Source organism: Protobothrops mucrosquamatus, unplaced genomic scaffold, assembly GCF_001527695.2.
Source record: "Protobothrops mucrosquamatus isolate PMUCROS unplaced genomic scaffold, P.Mucros_1.0 scaffold2817, whole genome shotgun sequence".
NCBI classification, from domain to species: Eukaryota; Metazoa; Chordata; class Lepidosauria; order Squamata; family Viperidae; genus Protobothrops; species Protobothrops mucrosquamatus.
This window is the reverse complement of record NW_015388850.1, coordinates 101,254-113,723: the sequence shown is the minus strand read 5'-3', so window position 1 is coordinate 113,723 and position 12,470 is coordinate 101,254. Positions and strand designations below refer to the sequence as shown.

General features: G+C 45.4%; 1 protein-coding gene across 3 annotated transcripts in view; it reads right to left on the bottom strand.

The window, feature by feature from the left end:
• Positions 1–12,470, bottom strand: part of ARHGEF10L (Rho guanine nucleotide exchange factor 10 like) — a 52,426-nt gene that overhangs the window by 37,309 nt on the left and 2,647 nt on the right. For 2 of the 3 annotated variants that reach the window (XM_015825812.1, XM_015825811.1), the window contains exons 2-8: positions 11,015–11,117; positions 5,619–5,722; positions 5,312–5,389; positions 2,914–3,093; positions 2,653–2,769; positions 1,296–1,388; positions 846–1,019 (exon numbers count right to left, since the gene is read on the bottom strand). In XM_015825812.1, coding sequence (XP_015681298.1) covers positions 846–1,019; positions 1,296–1,388; positions 2,653–2,769; positions 2,914–3,093; positions 5,312–5,389; positions 5,619–5,722; positions 11,015–11,117 — 849 coding nt within the window. Of the gene's footprint in view, positions 1–845; positions 1,020–1,295; positions 1,389–2,652; positions 2,770–2,913; positions 3,094–5,311; positions 5,390–5,618; positions 5,723–11,014; positions 11,118–12,470 lie in introns of those variants that run through there. The other variant, XM_015825813.1, reaches the window with a different exon arrangement.

Genomic DNA, 12,470 nt, shown 5'->3' with positions numbered 1-12,470 from the left:
TGAGAGGTCCAAAAGTACAAGGACAGAGGAATAACCCCTGTCCTGGGCCCTCCAGAGATCATTTACCAACGTGACCAATGCCGTTTCCGTGCTGTGTCCCGGCACGGAAATGGATCGGATCAACGGGAGTGCTTGTATTTGGTTAGATATATATATATATATTTTCCAGCTTCAAAACCTTTTTTTAAATTTTTTCAAGGCTTTAAAAGTTTGGTTCCCTCAAATGTAGCTTCGGTAAAGAGACCGGGAGAGGAACAGCAAAGGAACTGCTTTTATTTGGAATTCCAGCAGCCATTCACCCCAAAAGCAAATTTTGTGGGTGCTTAAAACTCAAGGAGAAGGCAATCTCCAGCTCAACCTTCCATTGTAAAGGTAGTCCTTGACTTACAACAGTCCACTTAGCGGCCGTTCAGTCACGACAACGTTGAAATAAGTGGCTTAGGACCCTTGCAGCATCCCCGCGGTTACATGACCAAAAGTCGAGCACTTGGCAATTGACTCACACTTAAACGGTCGCAGTGATCCCCTTTTGTCTCATTTAGCTCAATTGTGGTCATAAGTCAAGGACTAGCTGTACAGTCATCTCAGATCACTGTAGACTTCCCAAAACTGAGAACCTCCTTAAGGGCCAAATTCCTGTCTCTGCCTGCACAGCTCTTTCCGTTTGGGGGCGCCCCCTAAAATTGTTCCGGGAACCAAAGAGAAACCTCACAGAGCCAATCAAAAGCAAAGCGAGTCGTAAGCCCGCCAGTTGTGTGGATCCTGGAAGTTGTCACTCCAAAGACATCCAGAAGCAGGTTGGAACTGACCCACCGGGCCGGGCCTCCTGTTGAAGAGTCACGCACCTTATGGAGATGGCTGCGGTCACTGATGCTCTTGGTCAGTTGCTGGATCTCCACCACCTGGTCGGCCAACCTCTTCTGCTCGTTCAGCTTCTCCGCCAAGGTCTCCAGTTCTGTGAGGGCGAGCTGGAGGGACAACCGGTCAGCGTGTCCTTTGGGGGTGTTCTTCAGCATATCCTGACGGGAGGGAAGACAGAGCACAAGTTGGAAGCGTGGTCAACTGAGGGCCATCTGAATTCCACGCTTGGTCCCACCCCAGATGTTTTCTCAACGTGCCAAGCCAACCCCTTCCCTCGGCTTGGCACGATCTAGATCCACGTTCCTCAACCTTGCAGACTAGAAGATGGGTGGGCTTCAACTCACGCTGGCTGGGGAATTTGGAGGAGTTGAAGCCCACCCGTCTAGAAGTTCTTCCAGGATGCGGGAACCCAAGGAAACAAAAAAAATGGTTACCTGGAGCAGAAGGATAAACTGGGGGAATCTCTGAATGGGTTTCACCATCAAGCCATAGAGGGTGACGCGGTCAAGGCTGGCCATCTGTTTCTTCTGCAAAAAGGAAGTTATAATTGCTTCTGTTTTTCGTGTCTCTGGATGGTCTCAGTCATCCAGGTGATGGTTGTCTCAAAAGGCACTTTTTCAGCACCTTTGTGGGCAACTGGACTTCCTTGTTTTTTCTTTGAAGACCTTTCCCTTCTCATCCAAGACGTTTCTTCATGGTAGTGAATGGAAGGATTTATACTCCTTGCAGACTGCTGGTCATTTGCATTCTTTCAGAGAGTCGTTGAGGCCACTTGGAGATTTATCTGTGTCCTGAGGGTCACCTGAGCGGTGCAAATGGGTGTGGAGTCTTCTTGGAACTGTTTCAAGGACTGTGTTGTAGACTGGAGGGATAGGACATCCTCTGTCTCCTGCCTACGACACAGTCCTTTCAGCAGTTCCAAGAAGGCTCCACACCCATTAGGTCTACTCAGGTGACCCCGAGGGCACAGGTAAATCTCCAAGTGGCCTCAAGGACTGTCTAAAAGAAGGCAAATGACCAGCTGTCTGCAAGGAGTATCAATCCTTCCATTCCCCACCATCCAGTCAGAGCTGAAGAAGCTTCTTCAAAATGTCTTCAAAGAAAAATAAGGAAGTCGAATTGTACTTTTGGGATACTTCTGTTCTTCCTTCTCCAATACAGTATGTTATGTGGAGCTTTCATTGGGGTTGTCACATCTCAACACAGAAAGCCTTGTCATGTTCAACATCAGCTCTGCTATAGGACCATCAACAATCCCATCTTGTCAACTGAACGTATTCAGTGTGGATTAGGGTAAACCATTATATACTCTACAACTCTACCCTGAAGTGGGCTTTGGATCCAGGAATTCTTCAACTGCATCCAACTTTCCATATCCCTCCGCTGTCTACCAAAATAAGGACCCCGGATTAACCGAGCAGCAGATTAGATCCAAATTATTCATTTTTATACTATTAAACTTGACGGCAAAAAAGGCGAACACAATTTTTCATTATCCCCATTAGATCCTCGCAGTGTGTTCGTATTCAAACGCAATTTAGCTGCAGAATGGATTAGTTAACGAAGCCAATTATCTTTCCCTCACAGCCGTCGAAACGCCGTCACGATCTCAATAGCTGAAACTTCAAGGACAGGAGAAGACTTCTTCATCCATCGAGCTCCAGAGACAACCGTCATGCATCTGGAGAAACCAGGATGATGGAGAGTGCCCTATGAGCACTAAGCTAAGAATAAGCCCTTGATGGGTCTGCAACATGGTCCAGGGCCCTTTGTGAGGTCCATCCTTCTTACCTTGAGGAACTCCAAGAAAGCCGGTTTGGTCAAGCAGGCCTTCTTGATTAAGGACATGGCACTGGTGAAGTTGTTGACGTATTCACTGTACACATCCAAGACCATGGACTTGGAGAACTTTGGAGAAGAAATGGAGGACAGTGTCAGGAGCTGCCTCAGATCCCAAGAGATCCCAAGATTCACTTCTAGAGTCACTAGAAGGCCTGGAGAAGTCACATCTTTTGAGGTGGGCAGCCATATCCACGTCTAATCATTGCTCACCGAGGCCACAAAGAGGTCACCGATCTTCTCCATGGAGTCCCACTCAACCACCCGTGAAGACAAGGCGATTTGGAACATGGAGTGGCACTGGAGGATCTCTTTGACCCGGAAGAAGACCACTTGGCATTTCCTGGCACTGAGGACTTTGGGCTCCATCTCCATCAAGGGGTTCCTGTAATCCTGTTTGGAAGAGGACAGGAGATGCCATTGATGACCCGGCCACCTTTTGGGTTATCATACTGATGTACAGGTACTCCTTGATTTACAAGAATTTGTTTAGTGAACGTTCAAAGTTACAACGGCATTGAACAAAGTGATTTACGATCATTTTTCACGCTTACAACCGTCGCAGCATCCCCATGGTCATATGATCAAAATCTGTATTTATTCTCGTTGTGTTCTTTTCAATAGTTCTGTTATTTTACTTCTGTGCTGTTCCCAGGCCTATCGTTTTGGTAAACATTAATTATTGTGAGCCACCTAGAGTAGCCTCATAGTGGGACAGGCGGTCAATACATTTAACAAATAAATAAATAAACATGAGAAAATGCCCAATTTAACTCATCCGTTTGTGGTTGAAAATGGAGAGACAGCTAAGCCATTTGTTTCAACCCTTTGTTGACGGACCGCTCAATTTACGACAGTGCTGAAAAATGTCATTTAAAACAGATTCCACACGTGGAATACTGCAGCCAATTTTGGTCACCACATCACAAAAAAGATGTTGAGAGTTTGGAAAAAGTGCAAAGAAGAGCAACTAAGATGATCCAAGGCATGGAGACCAAAACATACGAAGAACGGCTGCGGGACTTGGGTTTGGCTAGTCTAAAGACAAGAAGAAACAGGGGAAGACATGATAGCAGCGTTCCAGTATTTGAGGGGCTGCCACAAAGAAGAGGGGGTCAAACTATTCTCCAAAGCACCAAAAGGCAGGACGAGAAAAAATAATTAGAAACTGATCAAAGAAGCAAGCTGGAATTAAGGAGAAACTTCCTGACAGAGAGGACAATTAACCAGTGGAACAGCTTGCCACCAGAAATCATGGGCGCTCCATCACTGGAGGTTTTTAAGAAGAGACTAGACAGTCACTTGTCTGAGACGGTATAGGTCCTCCTGCTCGAACAGGGGGCTGGACTAGAAGACCTCTAAGGTTCCTTCCAGCTCTATTCTATTCTAAGATCCTCGCATTTACAACTGTGGCACCGACCTCATGGTCACGGCATCCCAGTTCAGGTGCTTGGCAACCGACTCGCATACACAACCGGTTGCAGTGTCGTCTGGTCATGTGACCATGAGTTGCGGCTTTTTTTTTCCAACCAAAAAAACCAGCTGTTTAGAAGGATGGGTTCATGCTTACGACCAGGGTGTTCACTTAACGACCGCAGATTCGCTGAATGATGCAGGGAGTCACTTAACAATCATCATAAAAATGGTTGAAAATGTGGGCAATTCGACTTAGGACAGAGATTCCGTTCCCCAATTGTGGTTCAAGAAATAACTGTATTGGTCTTTGCAGGATATACAACGCTGGGGGTCCAAAGGATGAAGGATTTTGGTCACGTGACCCATGGGGGTTGCTGTGACGGTTGTTAAGTGAGAAAAACGGTCGTAGGTCACTTTTTTCAGTGCCGTTCTTAACTTCAAGCAGTCACTAAATGAACTATTAAGTTGAGGACCGCCTGTATTCCCCCAGGGTTGTGTTCACGTTGTGCACCTAAGGATCTGACTCTACTCTGTAAATCTAAACCGCAAGGACGGGTAGTCCTCGACTTATAACAGTTCATTTAGTGACTGTCCAAAGTTACGATGGCATTGAAAAAAAGATGACTTATGACCGTCTTTTCACACTTACGTCCACTGCAGCGTCCCCAGGGTCACGTGGTCAAAATGCTGACACTCAGCGACTGACTCCTATTTATGACGGTCACAGTGTCCCCCCTGGGGTCCCGTGATCCCCTTTTGCGACAAGCCAAGACAATGGGGGAAGTCGGGTTCACTTAACAACCGTGTGACTAACTTCACAGCTGCAGTGATTCACTTAACAACCGTGACAACAAAGGTCGTAAAATGGAACAAAACCGACTTAACTGTCTCACTTAACAACAGAAATGTTGGGCTCCATTGTGGACGTAAGTCAAGGACTGCATTAGACAGCCAGAATCCCTCTGTCATCTCGACAAAATGGTATAGGGTTTCCTGCCTGAGCAGGGGGTTGGACTAGATGACCTCCAAGGTCCCTTCCAACTTTATTATTATTACTATTATCATCATCATCATTATTATTACTATTACTATTAGTATTATTATTATACAATGTGAGATTTGGCTTCCCAAAGGGGCATCCAGAGAGCATCTCTTCTCCAAAAGCCCAAAAAATAAAAATAAAAAGACGAAATACCTGTAAAATGCGCCTCAGCGAGTCCACGTAGCTTCTCTCGCTCTGGACAATGGAGCCCAGGATGTGACGACGTATGACCTGGGAGAAAGCAGAGAAAATAGAATGAAGACCGCGGGGAAGCTTGCGGAACTCCTTGTCACAAGGGAGTTCCACACACTCAGGAGCGCTTGGCCTTAAAACCTCAAAACTTCACCTCGAGGATTGGATTGCAACCAGACAGAGTCCTTTGCAAAAAAAAAAAAGAGGTCCCCAAATCCCAAATAAATAAGCCAGTTCAACAAAATGTAGGTTTCACCCTAAAACAAACCTGTTGAGGGTTTAACCCTTCGGGCATCGGCCCCAACTCTGGCAGCTGTTTGGCATCTGAAACGGGGACCTCCAAGAAACCCAGGTCTTCTTCTTCCGAGTCCCCTGAGGACCAGAAACAGGCAAAATAAAAATAAAGTGACTCCTTCCTTTAGTGCGTTTGGTGAACGTGGTTAATATTCCCCGAAGCAAAACGAAGCAACGTGGATTAAACTTAAATGGATCTCTAGCAGGGATCCCTCTCCGCACACGTCAGCACCCCACATCTTCCTTCGCTGACAATCCTCCCGGTTTAAAACATGCTTCTAGTCCTCAACGGTAGACAGCCAAAGGGTTTGTGAAAAAACAACAACGGAAAAATCAGAAAGACATTCAGGCCAACGGCATACCAACTTATTATTCTTATTAGTCTGGCAATTTCAACATTGCTTGAGGGGGTATTAATTGGTGCCCTGACAAGTCCCAGGCTGGGGGGGGGGGGGCCCAAAAAAAAGCAAGCTTCTAATTTTTGCAAAATGAGCCTTCTCTAGCACAGACGAAATCGATGGCACAAAGTGACTCAGCAAAAGTCCACCCCTTTGGCATAGTTGGCACTGCCAGTGGAACCCAAGAAGACTCCTGGATGGGCAGCGTCCTCCAAAACAGAATTCAACAAAGGAAATGAACAACAACAAAAAAAACGGCACACGGTCACGTTTTCGGAAGGGATGCGAATAAAATACAGAGCGGTAACGTCTAACTTTGGCAGCCCAATCGTGGGCTCCCTTAGGGAGACAAAGCAGGAGCAGGCGACTCCAGCAAGTAAGCCAAGCTGCATGCTTAAGCCTCGGAGGGTGCTGGATGGGAAGTGGGGAGATTTAATTTTGGTTCTCGCTCCATCTGTCTCCTGGGCCAGCCCGTCCCACCCCGCCAGTTCTAAAGAGACTTTGTTGCTCAGGAGAAAAAGCAAGTTATAAATAAAATAAAGAACAGATGGCCAATGAATTCATTTCCCCAACTGCAAGTAAAATCCTCGCCAAGGAGAGAAAAGCACCCACCAGACACGCGGGACGCGGTGCCACCAAGCTGGCTGAATCTTGGCAGAGCTGACGGGAGCCCAAAACGGAAACCCACCGCTCAGCACAGGACTCTAGAGACCTACAAGGGGAGGGGGGAAGATGGGCCAGCTACCTGGCCTTACCTGAGACAGAGGAAGAGGAGGAGGAGGAGGAGAAGTGAACGATCACGTAATCCTTGGCGCTCGCCCGATGCCGTTTCCTCCACATCTTATCCGTGGGAGCAGTTCTTCCCCTCCTATCACTCAACCAGCCCCACGCTTCCTCTTTCTCAACACTCTGACTGAAAATCAGTTCCCATTGAGTGGGGGGCTCTCCATCCTTGTAGAAGAGGGTCAGGATACCGGCCAGACCCCAGGGAGATCCAAGCCGGCAGCAGAGGGGGTAAAAATGGGAGCGCGCGTGAGCCGCTCGGGGCGGGGTGACGACGAGAATAGCCCAGTGATGGCAAGGCTGACCTTTCCTTCCCTAATTTTGGGAACAGCTGCCTGCCGCGCTTGGGAGAGCTGCCATCCGGGGAGGCGGCTGAGAACGGAAGCAGCTCGAAAGCAGAGGGGAGGGGAAGGGTCTCCAAAAACATCCTGTTGGGGAAGACCATCTCAGAAACCTCTGGACTGACCAATCTCGCAGAAACACACACACACACACCCCGTCCAGACGAAAACACTGCCCAAAATTGATTCCCACTTTCCAGACCTTGGCCAATTTTGTTCAAACAGGGCCCGGGGATTGAGGTGCAAAAGCAATAAAAAACACACCACGGGGCGTAAATAGAAATGAGAAGATTTTTTTTTCCCCCTAGAAGGAACAAACGAACACTGGGGGCATCCTGCTGTTTGCTCTGGAGATTATCTGGGAGAGAATTAAGTCAGGGTAATGGAAACGCTAAAGCGAGAAGAGGAGAAAAAATTTGGTTAACAAAGACCTGCACATCTGCAAAGGTGAGAAGCTCCGCAGAGTTCCATCTCTGGATAAATGCACAGAGGCTGCTTCAGATCTTCATCCTTAGTTAACTCACTAATGAGCAATCCTGGCTTAGCAGAAAAGAGTCGCAAGCCGGACCCAGCGGCCAGTAAGAATAACAGACTTAGGATAGACCGCGGGAATCCAAGTCAACTTTGCTTGGTTTGGCTCTGGCTCTCCAAAGGACGGGCGGGCCTCAGTCTTTCTGTGCTCCCCCACATTCCCTTCTCAAATCCCCCTTTTTTCCTAACCTAGATTATTTTGCCTAGCCGTGAGCCACGTCCCTTGCCAAATCTGTGTCCACACAACTGCACAAAATAAGACACAAAGTGGCTCCCCCCCCCCCGGTCTGCTTCCCACAAAGGGCAATTTTTCAGGGATGCCAACCTCCCCATCAGCCGCTAAGAAGCAATCACAATGCCACACTGCACACCAAGCCGTGCTTTGCTTCCCGGAGGGATCCCAGCTGGATCCGTACCTCTCTCTGCGGAGAAGCTACGGGCCACCACGGCAATCTCCCCGGTCCAGGAGAGAGACCGCTTTCTTCCCGGTCCAGAGACCCCACTGCTTGGCTCTCCGTCCGCAGCTACGGTGAAGGAAGGACCACCGTCAGCCGCGCTTAATTCTTTCGCTCATGAATTCACACTTGTTCTCTTGAGAAAAGCAACTTGGCAGGATCCTGGCACGGTTCCCCTGCTTTGCTTCAAACCCTGAAAAGCTGAGTTTGGGGGTCCTTTTTTTGTCTAGCTCAGTAACAGCCTTGTGGGCCCCCCCCCCATAAGCCTTGCATTTATGTAATTATACAGACAGATAAAAGAAACTTCAAGCGAATGTTAAGTTGAGCTGGTTCCTAGTATGTTTTTTTTCCCCCTGTGTAAGCAGTTTTTGTAGTTATTCTAGCAACCGTTTTGCAACGGTGCCGCACAAAACAAGGAAGTGGGTAAGAAAATTGTGCTGGGATTGAACTTTGAGAGCTGACTGGAGGAGAATCACCCGCTCCATCTGTGTTTGTGTTTGTCTTTGTGTGTGTAAGAGAGAGAAAAGACTCGGGCTGAGTTCTGCAGCTCACATCTCATTATTTATAACGTTCTTGGTTTCCAGAAGCAAACTTAGTTTTGCAGCAAATGTTCAAAGAGGGACAACACATTTAAAAAAACAACATTTTTTTTTCAAGTTCAAACACCATCAGGGTTTAATTTACCCAGAGAAAGAAGAAAGGAAGGAAGGAAGGAAGGAAGGAAGGAAGGAAGGAAGGAAGGCAGGCAGGCAGGCAGGCAGGCAGGCAGGCAGGCAGGCAGGCAGGCAGGCAGGAAGGAAGGAAGGAAGGAAGGAAGGAAGGAAATGGAGAAGGGGAGGAAAGGAAAAGAAAAAGAAAAGAGAAAAAGTTAGATAGATAGATAGATAGATAGATAGATAGATAGATAGATAGATAGATGATAGATAGATAGATAGATGAAAGAAAGAAAGAAAGAAAGAAAGAAAGAAAGAAAGAAAGAAAGAAAGAAAGAAAGAGTCTTGTCTCATCTCTGTTTCTATGAGAATTAGAAACACTATTAACAAAAAAAACTTCTTGGAATTAAAGAGATACCCAGAAATGGCATAAATTAGAGAGATAATTTACTAAACCCACAATAATATACTGGTTTCACTTGCAGTAGACTCCCCACTGTCTCTGCAAACCAGGTTAAATCTAGAGGGGGATTTTTTTGTGTTTCTTTACTCAAGCCAGGATCACTAATTGGCCATGCTCTATTCATCACACCCAACTATTCACTTTTGACTTTGCAAAGGTGAGATTCGGGGGCTCAAATTTCCAGACAATAAAGAAAACCATCACCCACTGTCTATCTTTGCCTCTGGCTGACTGAAGGCCCACAACCCTCAATTCTACAAAATTTTGCAAAGAAATTCAGAAAACTAGTACGGTATAGACCAGGGGTAGGCAACCTTGGCTCTTTTATGACTCGTGGACTTCAACTCCCAGAATTCCTGAGCCAGCCATGCTGAGGGGAAAGGGAGAGGTTTCCAAGCTGAGCCATGCTGGCTGAGAAATTCTGGGAGTTGAAGTCCACGAGTCATAAAAGAGCAAAGGTTGACTACCCCTGGTACATATCCTCAAGTCACTTTCCCATCGATTCTCTCTATCTTTTAAGGCAAGGGTCTCCAACCGTGGCAACTTTTAAGACTTATGGACTTCAACTCCCAGAATTCCCCAGCCACTCAGGGGGATTCTGGGAGTTGAAGTCCACAAATCTTAAAGTTGCCAAGGTTGGAGATCCCTGCATCTACCCCAGAATATATATATATATATTTTTAAGGCAGCATCAAAAGTCTCCATTAGCAACCCAACCGCACGTCCAGAGAAAATCAAAACATTTTTGGTTTCAGGATTTCTCTCCTCTTTTTCCCATCAATCACAGGAGTTTCACTAATGCTGCAATAAGGGAAGTGATGAAGGAAACAGAAAGTATGTTTTGTCTAATGACGAAGCGGGAGGACTTTCTGAAACAACCCGAAACTGAAAAAGCCCAGCGTTATTTCGTCCAAATCCTAACTTTTAGAGAACAGATCAAAAGCCATCAATGCAATTGGGCCACTGAATTCACTTTTTACTCTTCATACTCTTCATAATCTGGATTTTACATTTTCTACAGCTTTGCTGCTTATCTTTTAAAGGTGCTGTTAAATGATACCCCCCCAAAAAAGTGGTAAAATAATTGTCTCCAGTACAGGCAGTCCTCGACTTACGACCACAACGGAGCCCAAAATTTCTGTTGCTAAGCGAGGCATTTGTTCAGTGAATTTTGCCCCATTTTACGACCTTTCCTGCCACAGTTGAAAAACTTCCTGACAGGGAGAACAATTAACCAGTGGAACAACCTGCCTCCAGAAGCGGTGAATGCTCCAACACTGGAAGTTTTTAAGAAGAGACTGGACAGCTCTTTGTCCGAAATGGTATAGGGTTTCCTACCTGAGCAGGGAGTTGGACTAGATGACCTCCAAGGTCCCTTCCAACTTTATTATTATTATTATTGTTGTTGTTAAGTGAATCACTACAATTGTTAAGTGGGTCACCCGGTTGTTAAATGAATCTGGCTTCCCCATGGCTTGTCAGAAGCTCCCAAAAGGGGATGAGGGGTACTGCAACCGTCATAAATACGAGTCGGTTGCCAAGCGTCTGAATTTTGATCACGTGACCCTGGGGAAGCTGCGACGGTCGTGTGAAAAACGATGATAAGTCGCTTTTTTCCCTGCTGTTGTAACTTTGAATGATCACTAAAGAAACCATTGTTAAATCAAGGTTTACCTGTACTTTTTTTTCCCCCTTAGGTGACCCCAAAAGTCACCTTGGTGAAGAATGCCAAATAAACCCAGTTACCTGGAATATCTTTCTTATGCAGGAAAGTTCGCATCACCGCAATTTTGGTCTTTTCCAAACCATCCTTGGTGCCGCTTTTTGCTGCTTTCATGAGCTGGGTCATCTGTGGAAAATGAATTTTTAAAAACAAATATAGAAGGCAAACTAGGGCTGTTGGACATCCTGGCAAAGAAAACCCTTTTCACTGTTGTTCCCGTTCGGAAAAATAAAACTAATCCTGGCTTAATGATTGCCGTGGAGTCCAGCAACTCTGCCACTCAGCCAGATGTCCTGTGACTGCCGCAGACTTACGACCTCACAAGGGGTTGTTAAGTGAGACATCAAGAGACTGTGAGATACTGTGATGGTCATCAACAAACTTCTGATGCTGAGATTAAAGAAGACTTATAGTTCTTAACTATAAACAGGATACAGCTAGTCCTCCCTTAATAACTGTCCTGTTTAACAACGGTACAAAGTTGCAGTGGTGCTTGGAAAGTAATTTTCTAACTGGTCCTCGCAGGTATGACCGTCACAGCTTCCCTGAGGTCACTTGACTGACATTCAAGCGCTAATTCAGCCCGCTTATCTATTTTAGGAGTCTTCAAACTTGGCCCTTTGATGACTTGTGGACTTCAATACCCAGAATCCCTCAGCCAGTGTGCACGCTGGCTGAGGAATTCTGGGAGTTGAAGTCTGCAAGTCACGAAGGGGCCATAATTCCCCCATGCTGGCTGAGGAATTCTGGGAGTTGAAGTCCACAAATCATAAAAGAATGAATTTGAAGACCCCTATTCTATTTATTAACCTCTTTTTTTCTTTTTTTTTTAAACAAATTTTATTGGTTTTCCAGTTTTACATTTGAGTGCTAGGAAAGCAGCGTGGTGACTGGGCAGTCAATAGTTCCATAACAAAGTCTCTAGTACATATCTCAGGTTGAATTATCAAAAATTCTTTCTCTATTTCCCTTAACATTCAATGTATCATACTTAAATTAATAAATTTCTAACCATGGCAAACTCAATTTAACACATTTATCAATATATTTTTTGCTTATACATATCCGTATCCTGTTTTACGTTTTAGCTATTTTTTTTATTTTTAATTACAGTATTCCAATCTACCTTTAACAACCATTGTATGTAAAGTCCTGGTAACCCAAATTTCCTTTGTTTCACCACGCAAAAGTTATAATATCTAAAATACACATATTACTTACTTAAATACATTCACATTCTATTTAATATAGATTTTCTATTTCTTGTCCTAGGACATCACTACTTACAAATAGAGTAACCTTTATTGTCTCAAATCCATCATCTATATTTTCTGGGCTAAAGAATAGTTCAAGGCTGATTCCTAATAGTTGTTTTCAACTTCCCTTATAAATCTAAGTCCTGACTATTAAGACAGTTAGTCCCTTATCTATCTATCTATCTATCTATCTATCTATCTATCTATCTATCTATCTATCTAT